This window comes from Colletotrichum tamarilloi (assembly GCF_030869305.1).
Source record: "Colletotrichum tamarilloi strain Tom-12 chromosome Unknown Scaffold_6.1, whole genome shotgun sequence".
In the NCBI taxonomy this organism is placed as follows: domain Eukaryota; kingdom Fungi; phylum Ascomycota; class Sordariomycetes; order Glomerellales; family Glomerellaceae; genus Colletotrichum; species Colletotrichum tamarilloi.
Genome location: NW_026849389.1, coordinates 282,450 through 304,735, shown reverse-complemented (window position 1 = coordinate 304,735; position 22,286 = coordinate 282,450). Strand labels below are relative to the sequence as shown.

The window sequence follows — 22,286 nt, the reverse complement described above, 5'->3', positions numbered from 1 at the left end:
GTAGTTGCAGGAATCCTGCTTTGGTTTGGTGCGGTTCAATCTTGCTCGCTTGGGTCAACAGCCTCGAGCCAGACCCGAACAGCCTCTTTGAGAGTGCTCTCGCGGTCTCTATCTACCGCGTGGACGGTAGCATCAGGCGTGTCATGGTCTCGCTCCCCAATGACATCGCGAATGATCTCATCGAGGGCGGACAAGACAACCGTCTTACATTGGTCTCGAGGTACTTCTTGTGATGGAACCGGCATGCGAGTGGTGTGACGAGAATCCACAGAGACCGATGCTTCGCTATTGCTTCGATCTCGCCGCTTGCTCGTTGACCGGGACGAATTTGATGAGCTCTGTTTGCTCACTTCGTTGCTCTGCGCAATGACTCTCTCGACGGCGTCAATGAGCACCTCATCGAGGCTTGCAATCGGCTCTTCGATGAACTCATCGTCCAGCTGCGTTTCGTAGGGAAGAATGGACGGCGTCATAGGAGCATTGCCATAGGCGCTCGAACCCGCAGATCCCAGAGGTACTGATCTGTCTGTGAATGGCTTCGGCCGAATGAGTCGGCGGTACCGAATTCGCTTGATCGTATGCGTCGTCGTGTCTGCAATTAGAGCGCTGCTTACGTCGACCCATCGATCGGCAGGCTGCTCGGCAGAGTAGAAGGGTTGCGTGATGAACGGGGTCGGCTCGGCGCGCATAGACCTCTTGATGTCATCCATAAGGGTATCCTGGGGAGGAACTGCCTGGAGGATAAAATCCTGATGATACCGCTGGAGGAAGCCGGCAACGTTCATCGGCGAATCCCCATCAATGGTAATGCGGGAGAACTGCTCGAAGCCCTCCAAACCGTTGCCAATGCCCGGCGTAGACAGATAGCCGCTGCTCGACGGTGAGCTGACCGCGGTTTCGAAAGAGGTGATGTAGTCAGGGAAAGGAATGTCAACGTCTATCACACCGTCCTCCGCATTGATTGACGTTTTGACCGGAGAACGGAAGTCGCCGCTAGGGTCAGGAACTCGCTCCGGGAAGGGGGCCCTCTCAGGAGCATCCTCGACAGCCTGATCATCGAATCCCCGCGGGGTTGTAGGCCCGTTGCCATTGCTTTCGGTCTTGTGAATGTCTGTTCGGCGGTAACCTTCAGGGCCGACTTCCCTGACCATTTCTGCCAATCTATCTCGACGTCCTCCCGACCCTGATTTGGTGGGGGATGTAGGGTTGCTGCTGTAGGGTTGGCTAGGAGTGGTCAAGCCTGTCGAATCCCTCCTCTTTCCGTTCCACAGCGTGCTAATAACACTACCCCAACGCGACCCCGACATGCGAGAATCTGTGCTCGCCGAGCTGACGTGCCCCGAGCTTTCACCACGCTTCAGTGTCCGTTTGAGGTCGTCCGCGGCAACACTGCCACTACTACCAGGTCTTAGACTTCGTCGGGTCTCGAATCTTTGGGCGGTTGCAAAGTGTGGAATCGTCGCCTCTGGGGTGATTGTAGTCGTCGTTGCTGCACTACTTTTCCGACTGACCTGGTCGTTTCCAGGGATGGGCAAATTTGATCGGATTGAAGCAGCATCCGAAACGCGCCTCTCATGATGGCTCTCCATACTCAAGTGCGCAAGCTGAGGTGGAACACCGGAGGCTCGTGTACTTTGGCTAACAGTACGGGAATGCGAGACTCTTCTTGGCCCTGTTCGTCGGTTGATCTTGCGCCGCAATGACTCTTCGCGGAGAATTGGGATAATCAGCGAAGGTGGCGATTGGGAGAAAGCGCCAAAAGAGGTTGAAGTACTCGGCCGGTGAGCTCTGGTGGAAGAAAGGTGCTGGTGGGATGGCAAAAAGGCAGAAAGAAGGAAGATGAGACGTCTTGCCATCATCTTGTCTGACGAGATGATGATAGTCCGTGCTGGGAGTGATAGATCATCCTCGCCTTTGGCCTTTTGTTGCTGATAGTGCTTTTTGCGGTACCATGCTGGACTCATTGCGTTTAGCCAATCGGTGTGCGTAGCAAGAAAGCCAGTCAAAAGATTGAAGAAAAAGAAGCCATGTTCTTTCTCGCCAGCCTTTCTTGCCATCCACCTAGCTTCGTCCCGCCAGATACCCCATCTCCCCTGCGCTGTGATGACCCGTTGGGCGCTCAAGCCCGTCACCACTCGAATCCTGGCAGCATCAGCCTCTTGCACAATTGTGTTATCGTTCTGTAAACAGTGAAGCTGTAGAGCTATGACTTTTGCGTTAGTCTTGGGAGGCTTGACAAAGTGAGGTTCGTCGCTTCGTCTTCCACCCATGGATGGACCTCTGCTAGCGTACGAAGATGCCGAAGGAGGATATGGGTCCGGCGAAGAGATGTCGGCCTGTTTTAGTAGCACACCAAGCGTAGTGGCAACTACCCCTTGGAGGTGCGTCAAAGTTCGCATAATGATGTCCCAGTGCTGAGTGACGGTGTCCATCCTGTCGTCGACGTCTGTTGAGCAACTGGAATCCATGGAGTCAATGGGGAAATTGGACCCAGACATGTTCCATCCTGAGCGGCGGGCGGAGCTCATGGAAGATGGGAAGGAGTCCTGCTCTGTATACGAGCTGGCACCACGATATGTTGACCTAATAGTGGAGGGAGGTACCATCTGCGCAGAACTGGGAGGAAGCTGGACCACCAATACAACTGCATACATTGGTGTACGCTTTTGTTTGGGCTGCAACTTCTTCTTCTTGGGGGCATTAGCGTCTTCGGCAGACTGCGGAAACGGGAAGCCGGTGTTGTAATCCGAAAACCGGCTCAAAGGTGTGTCGCTCTGTGCCTCGTCATCGCTAGGCAAGAGTACAGGGAATAATCGGGTAATGAGGATCTTCCTCCTCTCAGGAAGATTTCGTGTATTTGGTGCAGACGACGTGAAGGATTGTTGCGGTTGCAGAGGCGAAACGTTGTCCGATGTGTAAGACTGTGCTAGCCTGCTGGACCGCATGCTCGACCGACCTATAGAGCCGCGACCGTCACCAAGATAGGAGCCACCGTATTCAGGGCGGTTTTCGGTAGGGACGATGTGGACCTTTGTCGAAGTGCCCTTGTAGGCCATTAATTCCGAATTTCCAAATACGGAGCCCGCAAAGGCATGGATCTCGTCGGCGTACTCTCTTCGTGCGCGCTGGAGATCCGTCTCAGCTTGAGATTGAGTTCGGCCTTGCATCGAGGCCCTGCGATCGAACGCTCCTTGGCGGGGTTGGGGGCTGTCCGGCTGGATTACCAGAGGTCGCGATGACTGGTTCAGACTGCTCTTTCGCGGCGAAGTTGGGCCTCTGTATGAGTCCTGCACAGTTCCCATACCAGTTGGCGGACGGTCTGCTGCGGCCATGGAAGTCGGCTTTGGAGGACCAGGATGACTATCGAAAAGCAGCTGTGCTGGGAAGGAGGCAACGGCATCTTGCATGATGAGCATGCGAACATGTCGAGTGTCGAGGTCGACGTCTCCGTCGTAGTCAAAAGCACCTGCGAGGGATGCCATGGGAAGACCAGAGCCTAAAGGAAAGAGGTTCTCGTTTGGGTGCTGGTACAGGGCGTCGGTATCGGGGAACAAGAGGTTCCGGGTATGGATATCCTCCTGTCTGGATTCGAGAGACATAGGAGCCTCATTGTGAGTGATGGTGTTGTAGTTGTTATTTGATTGTGATGAGGCTGAAGCACCTGAAGCACTCGGCGTGCCCAAGTTGAAGAGCTTCCCTAACATCGTGGGTGAGATGACTGGGAAACTATTCAATTACAACGGACTGCTGGACTCTTGTTGATTAGAAATTGGGGGAGTGTGCCATGTTTTCAGCGAAGCACACGATTTTGGTAGATCAGATGGAAAAGCATAGCTTCTGAAAGGAATTCCATGTGATTGAGGGTGAGTAACGCGATGAACCGTGATGGTGGAGGGTGAGGCTCAATCTAGAGTCGGCATATGGTGGTTAGAGGCGGGCTGAGACCAACAGAGTTGAGGGGTGCACAGGAGTTGGAGAGGTCTAGGTAGCCGGGGGCCGGAGTTTAATGGCGATGAGTCGACGGCGTTCGTTCAAGGTTGGGCAAATCGGAAGTGGCTGAAGTGTTGCGATGCAGGCACTCTGTGTCTGTGAGACGCACGCACGCGAGCAGAATTGGAGTCTTCTTTTTTCCCCCTTTGGGCGGCTGCCGCTCCGATTTGGATTGCGGGGATGAGGGTTGTAAAAGGTCGCGAGAGGAACCCTACGTCGAAGTCGCGGGCGGGGGAGCGAGCGCGTTCGGGCGGGCGCCGATGATTGTTGAGGAATGCTGGCGCGAAGGGGGGTAACGTTGGCGGCGCAAAGGCACGATAGAGGGTTGGGATGTGATAAAAAGTTGAGTCGAAGGCGGAAGGAGAAATGCGTGTGTGTGAGAGGCAGTTGAATGTGACGCAGTCAAAGAGAACCAGATGGTCGGGACAAAGGCGGCGGCGATTGCAGTGGCGGATCAAGATGGGCCGGGGGGTTGGTTTGAGAACTCGGTATCTGGGGTGAGCGGTGCCGACTGCAGGTGGTCTCGTACTTTGGCGAAGAGCAGCGAAGGCGGCAGAAGTGATCTGTAATATTCGCTGAATGGGACCTGGTTTCCGTCGAACGCGGGGCAGAGAGAGTGTGTTGTGGCAACAGTTGGGTGTTGCAGTGAGTGAGTGCAGTTGTGGTGAAGCGTGGGAGCGAGGATGGTGGTGGTGATATTTGGATTGGACGGAATAGTATCGGGATTGTCGTCGTGGAAGTCGGAAAGTGGACGAGGTCGGTATGAAGTAAGGCGAAGAAAGGGTTGTGTACTTGTGGACTTGTGGTAATTAGTGGTGGAGGATTGGCAGTGTCGGAGGTGGGCGGAATGTCGATTTGAGTTGTGTGGTGTCCGACGTGGTAAAGAGAGAGGGCGGGTTTAGCTTGGCGGGGATTAGTTGATGTGTCGAGGACGGGAAAACCTGGTCAACAGGCAGAAGAAACGAAGACAGGCCGCAAGTCGCAGGTGCAAGCGGTACGTCGAGAGGGTGGAAGGGATAGGCCGAGGGCGGGTGAAGTGCGATTTGCTCCGTTGTGGTGGTGGTACCTAGGTACTTGGATGATGGTGGTGGTGGTGGTGGTGGTGGTGGTGAGGGCGGCGAGGATGATGGTGCGGGAGAGGGTGGTAAGGTTTCCGGAATCTCAGCGTCGGTACCTCACGGCAGAGAGATTGACATGGACATGGACATGGCCCGGGAAGGGGGTGTGCGGTCAGGTCAATGGTGCTGCGTCCATGATGTTTTGTGACGAGGGACTCGAGCGTTGATGATGATGATGGTGTTTTGGTAGGAGGAAGATGCAGAAGCACAAGCACAAGCAACAAGAGAGAGGAGGAGAGAGTATGGTAAGGTAGAGCAGAGCAGCAGCTGTAATTGCGGGCACATGGCACTGGGCAGAGAGAGAGAGGGACGGAAGTGCCGCAATCGTGGGTGGAGCGGCAGCTGTGGGGTACGTACTCGTTGGAGTATCAAGTCTCTCTTCTTCCATATCTCTCTCTTTCTACTATGCAGTAAGGTACTACTCCATAAGGTACTTCAAGCCTACCTTAGGTACTACGCAGTGCTCCATACTGCAAGTGAGAGGAACCTGGTCTTCACGGTTCATCCCCGATGCCCGCTCCACGCCACGCTCATAACGCGGCGACGCCCACGACGACGGCCCAACGACTGGGACCTTTTGAGGTGGATTATCTTTGGGTAGTGGAGCTGGAATGGAGCATTGGATCGTGCTCTCTTTTTTTCCATCTGCCCTTTGGCGGCCTAGCCCTGGGACTGGTACACTAATAGCATCTGGATTACTACGCAGTGGGTAACCGTGCCTTATGTAAGTGGACAGTACTTTGTGTCAAGTATCTATCAGAATATGGACTCGTTGTTAGGTTGTCTGCCATTGGGTTCTTTCCGCGTCGTCGTCACTTCCCTCGCCATCTTTCTTTCCGGCAGTATCTCGTTCTTTCCATCCTTGACTCTTGCATTCTGACTTCCTTCCCTCCCATCGCAGCTACACCCCGAGGTATTCTTCGGAGAAACTTGGAATGAGGCATGTAAGTAATGTGGCACGGCCGGTACGTACTACGATACCTTAGCTCGCACATCCCGAGAATACCTCACTTTAGGCAAGGTAGGTGGTGGAGGTACCTGACCCTGCCCTTCTTGTGTACCTTAGCTCGAGGCACATTGTGAACGGCAAGATGATGCATGTCTGACTTCTGACTCTGTCAGGCTTGGTCAGCGCCTATGGCAACGGCAGCAGTAACGGTAACGGCAGAGGCGGCGGCAGCAGCCACATCATTTCATCCCTTCCCGCCAAAACCTCATCGTGCATGGCTTGTCGTTGGACGTCTTGAAGATCCCTCCTTCTTTCCGCCTCCCATCTCGCAGCGTCTTTTCCCGAGAGCTGATACTGGTATGGGGAGCGGCAGCAAGGCATAACAACATGGGGGAAACCTACCTTACCTTAGTCTAAGATACATTCAGGTAGGGGGCTGCTGCCTGCCGATGCTGTGTAATTGGGCTTCCGATGTATCTTCAAAAATGCGGTGAACAAAACAGCCCTTGCTCTGCCGTGCATCGACTGCATTAAAACCCGCCCACTACCACACTGCGTCCACTCTGCATCCAGTACTATCCGAGGTACGTATCTTTTATATAGGTACTGCGTAGGCCACTTGCGCGTGTCGCCTCGTTCGCTACTGCATCTCTGCTCTAGCGCCACGTCTACTTGACGTCTCTCACTCTGCCCCTCTAAAACTGGGTAGCATTCGAGCAACACAGTGGACCTGGAAGGCGAATTGGGAAAAGATGCTGCTTGCTGATTGGAATAAGAGAAGGTCAAAAGTCGTATCACGGGGTCGTGAAAGAGAGCGTGAGAAACAGAGCAGAGTTGAGATTGGAAAATAAAATACAAAAGACGAACAGAAGAGAAAAAGAAGACGGAAAAACGTGTATCAAGCCGGGGTAGACCCGGTAGAGGAATGGTCCCCTTAGGTAATGTCTCAACCGACTCGTCCAAATCAGCGAATCTCAAGTCTTGTGCAATTAATTCCCTAGACTCAATTGTACAAGTAGAAGCTAGTTCGACCACTCTGAACAGCGGCGGGGTAATTAGCCCCCATTTGACACTCGCACCCCATGTTCCCATGTTTTGTGACTCGAGGACCCTGAATTTGGGGCGAACTGGTGTCTCGTGATCTCTCTTCCCTCACTTCCCCATGTTCTACTATTGCCCTCCTCTCTTATTACACTCATCCCTAGGATACCGCGATACCTCACCATACCAATTCTAGGTATCCAAAACAACAACAGGCGGTGACCATCACAACCAACACACGAGTGGCAATGCGCCTCGTCCGTGTTGCTGCTCCATTCCGTTTTATCGTGCCAAGTACCTACCATAGGTAGCCTCAAGATACAGGTGACAGGATGGGTGCTGTCCCGTTCAAATGGTAAATTGCATCGAGCATCCCGGGTCACGGGTGGTCCCCAAAGCCCCAAACGTCTTCAGCCGTGCCTGCCGTCATCCAATCCGCAGCCCTCTAATTCCGTCCCCAGGCGACCCCTTCCTTCCTTCCTTCCTTCCTCCGAGTTTCCGTTGTCACGTGACTTCCTCTCCTGTCCAAACGGCAATACGCAGTACGTACCATTCTGGATGTCTCCAATATCCCATGTCGAATTTCTCTTTCTCTTGCGCACCAGTCTTTTCCTCTCTGCCTCGTCAGCCCTGTCTGTTTTCATCGGCTACCCCTTGCATTAATCCCACCTCGAGGTTTCACTCTCGTCAACAACTGCCCTGCAACAAGAGCATCATTGGTGACCCTGCTCTCCAAGACGACGACGACGACAACCATGAGTACTGCTGACCGTAACTCCCCGAACCAGCGTCAGCATTCGTCTGTCCCTGGCTCAGGCTTATACCCTCGTGGCCGACGCTGATGTCAATCAACTTGGAGCATGTTGGGCTGTTCTCGCTTCGCTTGTCATCTTCTTGCGCCCGTCGTCTTGTCCGTGCCTCTTCCCCCGGTCATTTGAGGCCACCGAGGGAGCATTCATCATCTTGTCCCATGGCACAGCCCGACTTCAAACATACACAACCAAGTTCAACTTCACTTGGGCACCGACTACGTCAAAGAGATGGATTCCTTACGATACCTCGTCTCAGAAACTCCGTGCGACTGTCAGAGTTAATAGAAACAGGGCATAGAGTCTTACCTGCAACATCAGGTCACTCGACGAATGCATGCCAGCACTTATCCGTCAGCATCTGGTTCTCGGAGCCGACCCCGACGGACCTCGTCGATCATCCCCCAATCTCTGCGCTCACGCCTCCCTGGCAACAAGGCGTAAATCTTCTGCCTGCTTGTCACTCCTCTACGGATACCCACCACGAGCAGCCAGCGAGGCCTAGCATACCCCTGCTGCGCCGATAAATGTTCCCCAAATTACATCAGTCGCTGGCAAAAGCGTCCTGTTCCCGACTAATGACTGCTCGTCTTGTCCTCGTCTGCCAGCCACCGCCCCATTCATCGCTCGCAATTACTCCAGCTGTGGCTAGCCCCTCCAATACCACAGGAAACAATGCTCACGGGTCCAAACAAACCAGAAATGGAGGGGCACGAGGGGAAAGCGATGCGAGTCAACGTTAACCATGTTGCTGTTCGACATGACTGCAGCGTGGAGCAGCACCGCAAGTCCTCCCAGATAGAAGCGGAATCCCATCGTGCTGGTTGAAAGTGGCTCGGTCTGGGGCGGATGACCGAGCGTCTGGCCGATAAGAAACATACATCAGGTTACAACGGCAGCGCACGGTGCGGAGCTCCAATCTCCAGATTCCAGTCACTCAGCGAGATTATCCTCCTCGGTGAGAGACCGACACCTTGGAGTTCGAATTATCGGTGCAACACTCTCCAACAAGACTCCAGGATATACCTATCTTCTCCAAGAGGCATGTATGTACCTCCATACGACAGGCATCATCTCCCAGCGTGTCACTGCGACAAGCCATCAACACAGGGGGTTGTCACTCGCACCATCATCCCGACAAACTCACCGCGTCTTTTCCCGCCATATTGCCTCGGTCGCCCAACCATGCTCCGATCAAGCTTCCCCATGCTCGCTTTTGTCGACCGGCCAAGGACCTCGGTGCGTCCAGCAGCCTAATTGCACGTCCCTTTCCGACACGCGACTGCTTCACCGACCTTCCCTTATTGTTCCTCACAGACCAGCGACCCAACGTTGCCCAAACTCAGCAGGGTATATGCCTTCTGTCCGGCTTTCGGAACCGCAACCTAGAATAACTGTCACTCACGGTCATCCCCGGGAGCTTCTTTTCTGGCCAGTGCCGTGGCCATCGTGATCATTGTTGATTATGTTCTGAAAGAGACCATCTACTATGGAAACACGTCGTCTACGTCTTGAGTCACACACCAGGTGACACCAGAATACCCGCCTGGTACACGTACTGGTCTCGAGTAGCACCGCCACGGCGATGTGTCGGGACCCCTACGGATAGAGGCGCCGCCTCCCATGCGCCAGTGCCAAGTTGAAATGCAGCACAAGCTGCAGATGAGACGCATACACGTAGGGCGGCTGCAAGCTAACAGCTGCGTCTCCTACGGGAACTCGGCGTAGATGTCCTAGTCGCCATGTGTTCGCTTGAAATTTTGACTGCCAGCACTTTATCGTTGAACAGTGTCATAACCATGTATCGCATTCTAAGTCGCACCCGTCGCGCACCTATTCTTGTTAGCCTCAAACCACGCCTCCAACTGCGACGCGAGGCGCAAATCGAACCGAGCGTCTCCCATACGACGTGATACCGATTCATGGACATGGAGTATGGACACACGCACCACCCCGCCGGGCAGCAGACATCCTCGCTAAATCCATCCATCTTGACACACATCGGCCCTTTCCAGAGGTTCATTGCTTGTGGTTACTCCCAGCCAAGCGAAACGGTCTACCTGCGCCAATCAAGGGCCCGCTGATCAGGTCGCGATGCTGGATACACCTTCCACAATAGGCACTCGATCATGCATCCCGGAGATGTCCCGCGTGATGCTCATGATCCTCACCTTTACTGAGGCACTGCTTGTATATCCTCGACAATCGGGCAAACAAGTTCTCTCAGGGCTGTCTATCTCAGGGGCCGCTTCAAAGTTGAGCCCAATTCCCAGGCTCCTGGGCCACTCGCTGCCCAGCAAGTCGCAAGCGCACGGGTCACCGGGGGTCGTATGTAGTCTTCCGTCGCCAGCCGGTTTGTCCTTGCAAAACGCTCATTAATACAGCAAGCCTCACCTTGGCTTCTCGACTGGGTTATGCTATGGTCCTGCTGCCTGGTTTGCTTCTATCATCTCCCGGACAAGCCGCAGATGTCAAGCGGGAACCGGAAGCATTCACGCGGCGAAGCGGGCGTTCTCGCGCAAAGTCTAGCTGCAACCTGCCTCACCGATATCCAACTCCACGACCGCGAAGCTACACTACAAACTTTCTTGATCAATAAGGCCGTGGTATGATCTCATTATCCAACATGCCAGGTAATAAGCTATCCGTTATTGGCCACCCAAGCCCGGCAAAGAGGCAGCGGTGTGTCCAGCGCCGGGGTAAAGGGAACCTCCTATCGGTCCATTCGCCATCCTAATTTTCAGGCATGACCATGCGACTGAGGACACCCAGCGGAACGGTTCCCCGTATTCACCATCCCAGTGACATCAGCCGTGAAGTGGTCTTCTCCCGTTCGGGCTTTTGTCAATTTGCGAGCGTTGCTGTCGTTGGCTATATTTCACTGAAGTCTGCGATTTCTATGGTCTCGTAGCAATTCGGAACTCGCAACTCGCCACTTATCCAGAAGAGCCGGTGAATTTACTCGGAATTCCCGCAAATTGGGATAGAATTTTGGCTGTACCTACCTTCCATGCATCTAATGCATAGTGTTCGCCACACCTACCGGCAACAACCGACCATCGTCCCGTGTCTCAACGGTCGATGGTTTGTCCCTGATAATTCCGATGATTTCTCCAACCTTGCCTTTTTGGAGACCGACGGCCAGCTCCCACCATCCTTCTTGCTTGCCAATAGGTATCATTGTCCGGCTCGGTTTCCCCCGTCAGTCCAGTCCACGGGCCGGGCCAGCCCGGCTTACACACGGCGGTGATGGCGACGATCTTCCTCAAAGTGGCATATCGGTTACATGTCTAGGGATGTCAGCAGCCATGGATCATGGTAGCGTTCCCGACGGTTATCACAACGGCTTTTGGAGCTAATATATCTCGCTCTCACACAAGTTTGAAGAGCGGCCATGATCGGGACGTAGACAATAGGCGGTCGGCTTCTGCATGCCTAGGATTAGCGCAGCCGAAAGGCTGATAGGGCCACACATTATTGTTCCTCTGTCGCACTCTCGCTTCCTCTCGTGTGCCCAACCAAACAGACCTACGCACTAATCTTTGACTCATAGGAATCGAAAGGTACTGGATGGATGTCAGCAACGGACTGTCCCGTTGTACTCGGCCCGGGGTGCGGCGCCATAGCTCGAGGCCGATGTGAGGGTGCAGGACACACCGGCACTTTTGCTGACCTTGGAAGCGTCCAGCCTATGATTTCGGTTCCCTAGCCACTTACACCGTACACATACAGGCTCGTAGGTGAGAATGTAGCAACCGAGGACACCTCGGATCCTTGGATTCGCATCGTTCCAAGGAACCATTGCCGCTAAGGTCGATCTTGGTTCTGCAATTCTGCAGTTTGGGAAAATGCAGCATTATTCTGCAACGTTTCCCTCCTCTGGATCAATGTCATGGATGCAATCATCCCACCTTTCGGCAGATTTGTTGGTGCCCTCCCCCCACGCCATTTCGGGGGCGTCCGAGGGGCGGGTTCCCGTCCCCCGCAGAGGAGACCAGGCTTACCGCTTACCACGGTATCGGGACGGCGATATCAATTCAATCTCCACGGTGAGAGATAGCGCTAGTGATGAGGCGATAGCATTGCAGAATGGCGATGACCAATGTGTTTTCAACGTGATTGTTCATCGAGTTTGACACATCCCCACGCCGCCCTAGTCAAGTAATGCTATGTGGTGGATGGCGTGGTCAGGTGGGTAGATGTTTTGTCCTTCCTTTTCAGCTCAGCTTGGTGTCCTTGGAATCTTTGATAAGGTACTCGATCGGATTTTGGAAGCTGGTTCGCCTTTCTTTCGTCTTGGACTTGGGAATGGCGACTGCAAAACGCCAGCTGAGTGAGGTGAGGCACTTCCGCTCAAAGACGTAGCTTTTTTTTCCTGTGCCGTTTTTGCTATTGCTACCCTGGTCTTACAAGTCTCCGTCTTGTGACTCTGTTCCCTGGACCCCCGGACATGACCAATCATTCGGTGAGAGAAAACACTGTGATGATGTTATCCATGTCTTGTTACTCGGACTGGCTGGACGACGAGTCGGACGGGGGGGGTTTTTTTTTTCTTACTTATACTTGCGAGGCAAAGAGGCGGCACGGAGGGACTAACGATGTGACCTTGCCCGGAAGGACGTGGTCGTATCGATTCTTCAGCAGTGAGACCCATCTTGGTTGATTTGATTTGATTTGATATGATGTGGTGGTAAGAGGTCCCTACATATGAGGCTGTGCCAAGATTTCTTTTTGGGAGTTGGAAAGGTGGTAAGGCTTTTCTTTTCTTTTCTCACATCATCTTGGGGGGTGGGTTCAGTATTCTGATGTGACGATGACGGTTCCTCCGTTGTGTGACGGAGGTGGGAGGTTGTATGCATACAGGCAGCAGTCTTACTTTCCAGCATTTTGCGGGCGTGGTTTTTTTTTTTGTGTCATCATGTGAATGTGGTTGAAATTGGGTGGTTTCTTTTGGCGAGGCTTATGGGGAGTCGTGGAAAGATGATTCCTGGCCAATGATATGAAATTTTAGAGGAGGATAGATGACTGGGCGTACGCAATCTAGTACGGTCCAACATTCCCATGGCCTCGAAGCACCATTTCACTGGTTGTAGGAAGCTAGCTGCTTTCATCTCTATACGTTGCCTCGAAACATTGAGTATCAAGATATCTTCATTCCTTCCTGGACTTCGTGGTGCGGTCGTTGCTGTGTGGTGGTAGGATGCAGTGCGACGGAGCGGATCCCGAATTGTTGTAATCTTAAGTCAATAGCATCGGCTGTAGACGCGAAGCTGCTGATGCTGTCTTCCGTTATGGTGACGTGTGCGGTTGCGAGGGTTGTTGTCTGGTCTAGTTGCCAGACGAGTAAGTTTGAAACTTCTTGGACCCTGGGGACCTGAGGACGTATTGTCAGTCTTGTCCGTTTTGCTCTTTCCATATCGCCTGCTTCCAACATCCACATCCACATCCACATCCCCCCTATACACGTTAAGATACATGCACGCATTTTGTGCCGCCTATCTCTGAATCTTTGGGGTATAAGGCGAGTAAAATACATAATGATATGGAAAGGTAAAACTACCTTACCTTTAGCATCCCCCCCCGGACAAACTCCACGTCAACGCCCGCAGGCGCGCTCTCCATCAGGATCTGGCCTGCGCGCCGGCAGAGGGGCACAGCGGAGAGCGTGATTGTTAGGGCGATGAAGATGCCGATTGCCGGGTCGGCGTAGAAGCGGTTGGGGGAGGGAGATTTCCAGATGATGAGGGCGGCGATTATGACGGAGAGGTTGTTCAGGGCGTCGGTTAGGACGTGGAGGAGGACGCCTAGCATGTTGATGTTGAGGGGTGGGTGTGGTTGTGGTGCTTGGGAGATGATGTTGTTGGTATAGGCGTATTGGTGGGCGAGAGGGGGTCTCTTGACTCCTCGGCGGGTTGTGTGGTTTCTCGGGTATGTTCCTGATGATGGGGTTCTGTGTCTTGGGTTCAGATTCGTTGCAGACGGCTTGGTTGAAGATTTTGCTGACCGTGGAGGAAACTTAGGACTATCACGTTGAGCCCGAGGCCGATGCAGCCCATGATCAGAATCAGTGTTGGGTCTTTGAGATCTGTGAATGTTTGTCAACAGTTTTGAGCTCGTTACTATCGTTTGCCAAAGGCCAAGCCCATCAGGACTGGCAGGCAAGAAAGGCCCAAGACTCACTTGGAAGTTGAGTGAATCTCTCAATCGCTTGGAGGAGGATGCTGACACCCAACGCAAGCAGAAACACGCCGTTGAAGAAGGCTCCCAACACCTGGGCGCGATTCCAGCCAAAGGGTAGGGATTTAGGCGGAGGGGGTTTCCTCTCTGAAACCTTTTTGGTATATCAGTCTTCGGGTCAAGTACGGCTTGGTCAGGTTTTCAGAAGGAGGACTTACTACCAAAGCTATCAAGGCGACGGCGAACCCTATCAGGTCATTCATCTAGATCGTTTGTCAATTACACCGACTGAACTAACATTAAGAAATAGGGGGATTGGCTTTCGCCGTCTTACGTAGTGAAAGGCGTCTGCTATAAGAGCGAGAGACTTTGTGCGGTACCCGACGACCAGCTCTGCGATGAAGAAGCCGCCAGATATCGCTATTGCGGCCATTATACGGCGCTTTCTGTTGATCTTGAAGCGAGACATACTCGTCCGGCTTTTCCACGTCCGGGAAAAGTTATCGTGGAACCACTACAAAGATTAGATTTGAACTTCAACAAGGACAAAAAGGAGAAGGAAGCGTCGACATGCGTAAGGCGGATACTATTAAGTCGCGCTATAGTCAAGATCTTTTTGTTTTCCATCAACGGAAGAGAGCTTTGGACAGCGGTCGTACAGCCACAAGAGACGACGGATGAGAGTCTCGTACAGCCGGGTCATTTTCCCAAGACTCGGGACACACACAGACACGAGAAAGGCGTCTCTGTCCCGGCCCGGGTTGGCACATACAGGCACGGGAAGGAAACGGAAGCACGGAAGTTGTTTCTGTTCTATAAAAAAAGTTTGGGGCTGATGACTCGTAGGTTTTAGATATTACGCAACTTCGCCTGTTCATACTGGGATCATGAAATATGTTTATTGAGACTTTTGGAGGAAGGCGAGTAGGAAAAGAAAGGTTGGTGGTTGACTTAGTGGCATCGATTCGGATAGCTGCGTTGTCACTGTGCGATGCTCCTCCTTGGCGGGAATGAAAGGGGATCAGAGTGTTTGCTTCGGGGTGATTAAAGGTGTCACAAGTTGGTTGTCAGTTGCTCACGGTGAACGAGCTTCGTTGTATATCTGGATGGTATTGAGTTGACGTGGCTGACTGCTTTAGTACGAGAGCGTGTGACGGTAAACCGAAAGAGGTCAGCGCGATCAAGACTTCTGAGGCAGCGAGGTCACATAAACAGAGTTGGGGAGTCTGGAAAGAGGCCATTCCTTGTAGTTTTGACTTACACGAATAGTCAAGTCAATTTCAAGTTTCTAAATACTGGATGAGTATTATTAGTTCAATTAACTTCTGATTTGAGAGTATTCTTGAAAATCACAAGCTGAGTCTGATACAGAAACGAAGTCCCTTCAAAAAGAATGCATTGTGCTGTGCGGCTAACACGATGACAGGCCGTGGGTCTCACATTGGATAGGCTCAATTGAGACCAGGTGAGACCCTGGGAGATGCGAGCGTCGAAAACCTGGGGATTGTCTAAGCCAGAGCGGCAGGCGGTGTGGCGTAGTGAGAGCTCGGCGCCACAATTCTGCCGTCGCGACGGAGCTGCACCCTGTGACGATGCCACTACGGTCAATCTAGGAGCTTCAACTACAGCCGATTGAAGCCATTCGCAAGGTCCACGATCCCATAACCAACGAAACATACGAATAGACTCAGTATAATTGAACGCAAGCAACGAAATGCTACTGCGAAACCTCCACACAGGCCACCGTTGACGAGCCCCTCCCTCGTCGCGCAACAAGCAGCCCTCTCCCCCCTCCCCCACTAACACCATCACCACCAAGACGCTCTGCTTCCACGATGCCTCGCAATGCCGGTGCGGCACCCTCTCTACGCAAGGGACCCAACTGGTCCTCCCACCTCCGCCAGTTCAGCCGAACCAGTCTCGAACCGCCCTCCGCGACATCGTCCGTCGACTCGCCCCGATCCCCCGATACCGTCTCCAGTGCCTCGACCATCCGCGGCGACAACTCGTCCAGCTCCGTGAAACAGCGCCGACTTGAGCGGAGGTGCACCGTCGGAGTCAACGAGGGATACTCGCGCGACGAGGTGCTTCTGAGCCCGGAAGTGATCAAGGGCGATGTCAGACCTGGGAGCCTCGTGGCCATCACCGTGATCAAGACCGAGGGCGATAAGACTGCGACAAAGGACCATGCGACGGCGCGCGGCGGGAATTCTGCGAACAACACAGGTGCGGGAGCGGGACAAGGCGATGCGGCGCCCGAGGGAGCGACGCTAGGGAAGAAGTACTTCTGCGTCGCAAAGGAGATGTCCAAGGAGCTCAAGAGCCGCTTGCCCAACGTCGACATCTACGTTGTCAAACATATCGCAGATGCCTTTGGCATGAAAAAGGGCACGCAGGTACTCTTGACGCCGGTGGATGCTGACAACCCCGCGACGGCCGCCTCGCACGTTGAGCTCTCGTTCAAGGACCAGTACCTTTCGCGATCCGACATGTGGCGCCTGGCCATCGGCGAACTTACGGAAAGGACAGTCTACAAGGGCCAGTCGATACTGTTCATGGGCACGATAAAAGCGCAGGTCACGGCAGTATTCGTGGACGGGCGAAAGACGCACTCCGCCTTCTTCACGAGGAATACGAGACCGATTTTCCGGAGCGAGTCTGCGCGGTATGTGCTGTTCATCCAGATGGCGCGGGAGATGTGGGATTTCGACTCGGAGGGGTCCGGTGAGATCCTCTTCAACAAGGTCGTCAACGGCTTCCTGCCGGCGCTGTTCAAGAAATGGGCCAAGCTCAAGGCCAAGCACCTCGTGAGCATCGTGCTCTTCGCGAGGGTGGAATACGACACGGGCCTGACGACGGAGCTGGCGAGCAGCACGCTGCATGGGGACTACTACACAGGCGTGCAAATATCGGGCGACCGCAGGCCGTACAAGGACTTTTACCGTGTCGTCGTCAGTGAGATGGCGAGCGGGGAGTGGACGACGATCCTCAACCAGCTGAAGCGCGAGTTCAACTTCTTCCGGCGGGACATTAGCCTGCACCACCAAAAGGCCAACAGCGCGTTCGTGCCGCTGGCCGAGGAGAACGGCGGCAAGGGCATCGCGTCCAACCGCGTCAAGGCTGAGTCGTCGCTGGCCATGTACGGCAACTTCCTCGAGGCCATCAACCTCGCCTCGTCACAGTTCGCGCACGACTATGTGGACCGCGACCTCATGCGGACGGGCATCTCGATTGTGGTCATTAGTCCCGGGCCCGGCGTATTCGAGGTTGAATACGAGTCTCTGCGCCGGACCACCGAGGCCCTCGTCGGCAACGGAATCGGCATCGACCTCATCTGCGTGCCAAAGATGCCGCTCCACTCCGTCCCGCTCTTCCGGTACCGCAACCCGCAGACCTCGGAGGGCTCTCACGGCCTGTCGAGATCGAGATCCGTACGGAGCCGCGAGAGCACGCCGAAGCAGCAGGCCACGCCCATCATCGGCAGTTACCAGTCGATGGCCGAGTCGCTGTCACCGACAAAGGGACTCGAGCTCGCTCACCGCATCGACAGGCTTGCGAATCCGCAGGACGAGTGGTCGTATGCGGTGCCACAATGGCTGCACGTCTCCTACTGGACCGGGACATCCGAAGAGGCGCTGTCGTATCAAGGCATCGCCCTCTCGGTGTCCGAGGACAAGGAGGGCCATGAGAGCGAAGACTTTGCTATTCGCGCCAGGATGTACGATCTTCAGATGCGCAGCGTCTTGGAGACGAACGAGATCGAGACGACACCGCTTCAGGCTGACCCGCTGTTCCCTGTGACGACGACCGAGTCTAAGAGCTCGCTACGGTCGCGGCTCAGCGGGACAGACGAGATCGCCATGATACCCCTGAAGCGCCACCAGGACACGCTCGTGGACCATGTGTACGGGTTCCAAAAGTTCATGCCCGACAGGCTCGTGAAGCCGGGCGAGAAGTCGCTGTGGAAGCAGCTGCAGGAGTATGACGAGACTAGGGCGAGATTGCCGAGGTCGCGGCGGCCTGCGCAGGCAAGAGCCTCAAGAGACTTAGAGGAGACGACGAGGCGGCAGCTGATGGAGGACGCTGGGCTGTTTGGGACGTCGCTGCCCGAGAAAAAGATTGTACCAAACCAGAGCCTCGCGGCCGTCACGGCGGGGCGCAAGTTATCGGTCAACATTGTCGATAGTGAAAAGGCGGAGATTGTGGCCGCTGCGAGGAAGGCTGCGAACCACCCCCCGGCGGCACCATCCGCGGGTGCGGCGGGGACATCATCTCATCAGACGTCGTCTTCCACTTCCTCGTCGACGACCCCCGATTCTCACAGCGTGGCGGGTAAGATGTCTGTAGCATCGCCGTCCAAGCCTCCTAGATTTATGCGACAGATCAGTCTCGGCCTGCGGGGCTTCGGCATCGCGGCGCCCAAGGTGGTGGCGGCGGAGGCGAGCTTCGAGACGGTCAAGGCTTCAACGGAGCAAAGCGTGACGAGTCCCACGATGCCGCTGGTCATGTCGACGATGCCGCGCCCGTCGTCGCCGCAGGTCATCAAGCCGAGTATTTCGACGGCCATGTCCTCGTTCTCGCCGCAGCTGTTCCGGTCGGATTCGCGGGATACCCTCACAGACTTGCCCTCGACGCCGAGCATCCCCATCAACATGAAATCCTCCTCGCGGCGGGGCGAGAGCTCGGTCGGCCAGCAGCATAGATACGGGACCGTTCTGCCGTCGTCGTCGCTGGCGCGCAAGGATCATTTCCGGGAGGACCCCGACCAGAGGAATTCTCACGTGTTCAGGGCAGAGGAAGACAATCAGAAAATGTTCAATAGTAAGCTGCGCGCTGGTGCTATGCCCGAACTGCCGTCCACGTTGTCGCCGACGACGGCCATCTCGCCTTGGCTCACGGTGCTGAACCCGTCGAATCCGGACAGGAACAAAGTGGACGACACGGTGCTCTACAGCAGGTGGCAACATGTTTTCCCCCGGACTTCGGAGATGAAGGTCATGAAGTGGAAGGCCCTGTGCTGTCCGGCCGCTGTGCCGCTCACGACCGAGTACTTTCCTTCAAAATCACAGTTTGACACGGAGTACCAGAGGCAGCCGTATGTCATTGCACAGAATGCCGATGACGAACTTACCGAGGAGCCGAAATCAAGAGAGGAGTTCCTACGGGAACTGATCAGTCTCCGTTTCTCACAAGGCTTCCAAGTAGTCATTGGCCCGTCCGTCGCCAAGGCGTTTGGGCAGAGGCTGCTGCGGATCGCCGACATTTTCTCACGCGACCAGGCGATGGAGGACGGCACGAGCATCTTCCTTTCGGTGGGCAACACGATCCACCAGCTTTCGTGTGTTAATGGCACGGAGGTGGAGGTTAATATCTACATACGCAAACCGGCCGAGCTGACGGTGGGCAACTCCAATTCCGGCCCGCTATACAGGCCGGCGATCCGCACGTTGATGGAAAGCGGGTATCGGACGCAGGAGGTTGATATCTCGACGCCGAAACCCGAGAGGAACTGGAACTACATTGACTCGTATCTTGCGGGCCACCACGATGAGATGACTGAGAACCTGAGGTTCTGGCGGACGCGGTTCGTGCTCATCCCCATGGTGTCGCGGTCGTCGGCGGTGCCTAGGAATCAAGCCGGCGACAACGCCGAGGAGGTGCGGTTAGAGGGTATCAGACGGCTTTCATTATCATGGCAAAAGTACCGGTACATCCCGCCGTTTGAGCGGAGATACCAGACGGCCAAGTCGAAGCGCGATCCCAACCCCCTGGACATTGTGTACAAGACGGAAGACCCGTCCGTCGTCATCGCGGCCGAGCTCGACAACTTGCCTTTGGTGGAGGGCCTGGGCGAGAACCGCAAGGGACAGCTCATCACGAGCCGGGAACACTTTCGCAAGTCTAATCTCAGCCTCTCGGCGCTGGCCGAGGCGATTCAGCAGCCTGTCGAGAACGGCGGCGTCAAGCTGCAGAACCGGCGGTGGCATCTGCGGCTGCACTACAACTGCTTCATCGGGTCCGACATGACGACGTGGCTCATGGACAACTTTGAGGACCTGGACAGCCGCGAGGAGGCAGAGCAGCTGGGAAACATGCTCATGGTCAAGACGTACGACCGGCCGTCGGACGACAAGAAGGACCGCGGCGGGCTGTTTGAGCACGTTGAGCGCCGGCACGTGTTCAGGGACGGACAGTACTTTTACACCATTGCCACCGAGTACGCGAAACCGCACCCTCCCGGCTGGTTCAACTCGCGCCGGGGCCGCGACGTCTCGGTGCCTTCGACGCCCATGTCAGAGAACGTCCCGCGCGACTCGCCGCGGCCGGGCATGATTTCCCGGCCGACGTCTATCAACGAGGAAAACTCGCCCATCTCGGGCGCCACCACCCCGACGGCATACTCTGTCATGTTTAGCAACAAAAAGGTGCCCAAGGTCTGCCTTAGCAAAGTCATCAAATACGACGTGGACCACCGCAAGCGGTCGTACCGGCCCGAGCGCGTCGACCTGCACTACGACCGCCTCCACAACCCGGACAACTGCTACCACATCCGCATCGATTGGATGAACGTGACGGCGAAGCTGATCGAGGACGTAGTGGAGGGATGGGCGCGCGAGGCGGCGACGTACGGCCTGCGGCTGGTCGAGGTGCCCATCAAGGAGGCGTGCTCTATCACGGAGGTGAACCCTTTTAGGAGGCCGTACCTCATCAAGCTGTCGGTGCCGCCGCCGAGCCAGCAGCCGGTGACGTACTACGAGCCCAACTCGTTCTCGCCGCAGACGGCGCCGGGGAAACACTTTTACCAAAAGGTCCTGATGCGGAAATTCGACTTTGTACTCGACATGGAGGCCGCGTCGAATTTCCCGCGCGACGTCGAGGTGAGGTACTCGTGGGGTCGGCCGGATTTCAAGTATTCGCAGTATATCCACCGGTCCGGGGTGCTGCTGGCGGAGATTACGGACGAGGGACATTTCCTTGTGCTGGCCAACCGGCTTTTTAGTAATCGGGCCTGGACGGCGCGGGATAAGGAGCTCAAGGATATGAGGGAGGCGAATAGTAGCGCCGGCGGCAGTGGTGGTGGTACCAATAATGTCGTTGAGCGTGGGGGCAGGATTATACCCGTGGGCTCGTACACGCCCTTTGGGATTCCGGAGCCGACGCCGATGAGCAGTCCGATGGTGAAGCCCGTTTTCTATGCCGGAGGTGGTGGTGGGTCGCCTGCGGTGAGGGCCTCGGATATGAGGGCGAGTTCCAGCGCGTCTGGCGGGCCTTCTGGCGCGACGGCGTCATCGGCAGCAAACACAACGGCCGCGGTGGACCCGATACCGATCCTCAAGGAGCTCGAGGCGTTTTGCAACGACGGGCCGGGGCTGGAGGCGTTCTACAAGGAGACGCTGGAGCGGGGCCCGCCGCAGGCCATGACTACCCCCGGAGCGATGAGGCCTACTGTCGTTGGGCTTGAGGCTGTGCCGGAGGCGAGTATACCGATGTTGGGGCTGCCGGCGGGTGTTCTTGGAGATTTGCATTCTGGCGGCGGTGGTGGTGGGCTTGGGTATGGAGGCGCAGGTGGAGGTGGAGGTGGACCGGAAGGGCTCCGGGGGTTGCATATTGGTGGTGGGAGCCCGAGCCCGGGGCCGAGGAGCTTGATGAGTAGTCCGGCGGCGGGGATGCAGTTTTTGAGGAGGGCGAGTGTGCAGGATGGGCTTGGTTTGGGGGGTGGGGGGCCTAGGAGGGAGGTTAGAGAGAGGGAGAGGGAGAGAGAGTGATGGTGGAAGAATACTGTGAGGGTGGGGGTGGGAGTGGGAGTGATGTGATTGTGTGGATAGTGTATACTGGTGTTCTTTCTGTGTAGATGATTATGAAGCTAATGAACATAGTACTAGCGTTGATACAGTGATCTTTCACGATATCTGTCTATATTTTGCCCAATTGAGGGGCTTGCATGTTCTCTTACACGACCATCATTGTTGTTGAGGAAGTCTATTGGCTCTGATATTACTTTGAGAGTCAATTGCTATGTAATCACTCTGCCAAAGTGAACGATCATCAAGTCATGCGATATGGTTGGGCAAAGAGGCCACCCGCCCACCAGTCACTTTCAGCGTCATGATCTCACCTAATGGCTTCTATGATGATCGATCTCTTGTCCCACAACACGATCCATAAAGACTCGGGGGCTATAGAACGTCATGATAGTACGCT

The 22,286-nt window shown here is 55.1% G+C and overlaps 5 protein-coding genes across 5 annotated transcripts; 3 read left to right on the top strand and 2 right to left on the bottom strand.

Moving 5' to 3' along the window:
* Nucleotides 1-35: 35 nt before the first annotated feature.
* Nucleotides 36-3,704, bottom strand: CTAM01_02652 (uncharacterized protein; the record flags this gene model as incomplete). Its single annotated transcript, XM_060518690.1, has 1 exon — nucleotides 36-3,704. The coding sequence occupies one exon, from the start codon at nucleotides 3,702-3,704 to the stop codon at nucleotides 36-38; it is 3,669 nt and encodes a 1,222-aa protein (XP_060386493.1).
* Nucleotides 3,705-8,799: 5,095 nt separating this feature from the next.
* Nucleotides 8,800-9,360, top strand: CTAM01_02651 (uncharacterized protein; the record flags this gene model as incomplete). Its single annotated transcript, XM_060518689.1, has 3 exons — nucleotides 8,800-8,937; nucleotides 8,975-9,146; nucleotides 9,248-9,360. Coding segments are annotated over 3 exons (423 nt in total), but the record flags the coding sequence as incomplete, so codon positions are not given.
* Nucleotides 9,361-10,212: 852 nt separating this feature from the next.
* Nucleotides 10,213-10,506, top strand: CTAM01_02650 (uncharacterized protein; the record flags this gene model as incomplete). The annotated part of the gene is made up of 1 exon (XM_060518688.1): nucleotides 10,213-10,506. A coding segment is annotated over one exon (294 nt), but the record flags the coding sequence as incomplete, so codon positions are not given.
* Nucleotides 10,507-13,047: 2,541 nt separating this feature from the next.
* On the bottom strand, nucleotides 13,048-14,553 carry CTAM01_02649 (cation diffusion facilitator family transporter; the record flags this gene model as incomplete). Its single annotated transcript, XM_060518687.1, has 6 exons — nucleotides 13,048-13,281; nucleotides 13,473-13,843; nucleotides 13,912-13,992; nucleotides 14,088-14,238; nucleotides 14,303-14,347; nucleotides 14,419-14,553. The coding sequence occupies 6 exons, from the start codon at nucleotides 14,551-14,553 to the stop codon at nucleotides 13,048-13,050; spliced, it is 1,017 nt and encodes a 338-aa protein (XP_060386490.1).
* A 1,366-nt stretch (nucleotides 14,554-15,919) lies between these two features.
* Nucleotides 15,920-21,850, top strand: CTAM01_02648 (domain found in Dishevelled; the record flags this gene model as incomplete). Its single annotated transcript, XM_060518686.1, has 1 exon — nucleotides 15,920-21,850. The coding sequence occupies one exon, from the start codon at nucleotides 15,920-15,922 to the stop codon at nucleotides 21,848-21,850; it is 5,931 nt and encodes a 1,976-aa protein (XP_060386489.1).
* Nucleotides 21,851-22,286: the final 436 nt, after the last annotated feature.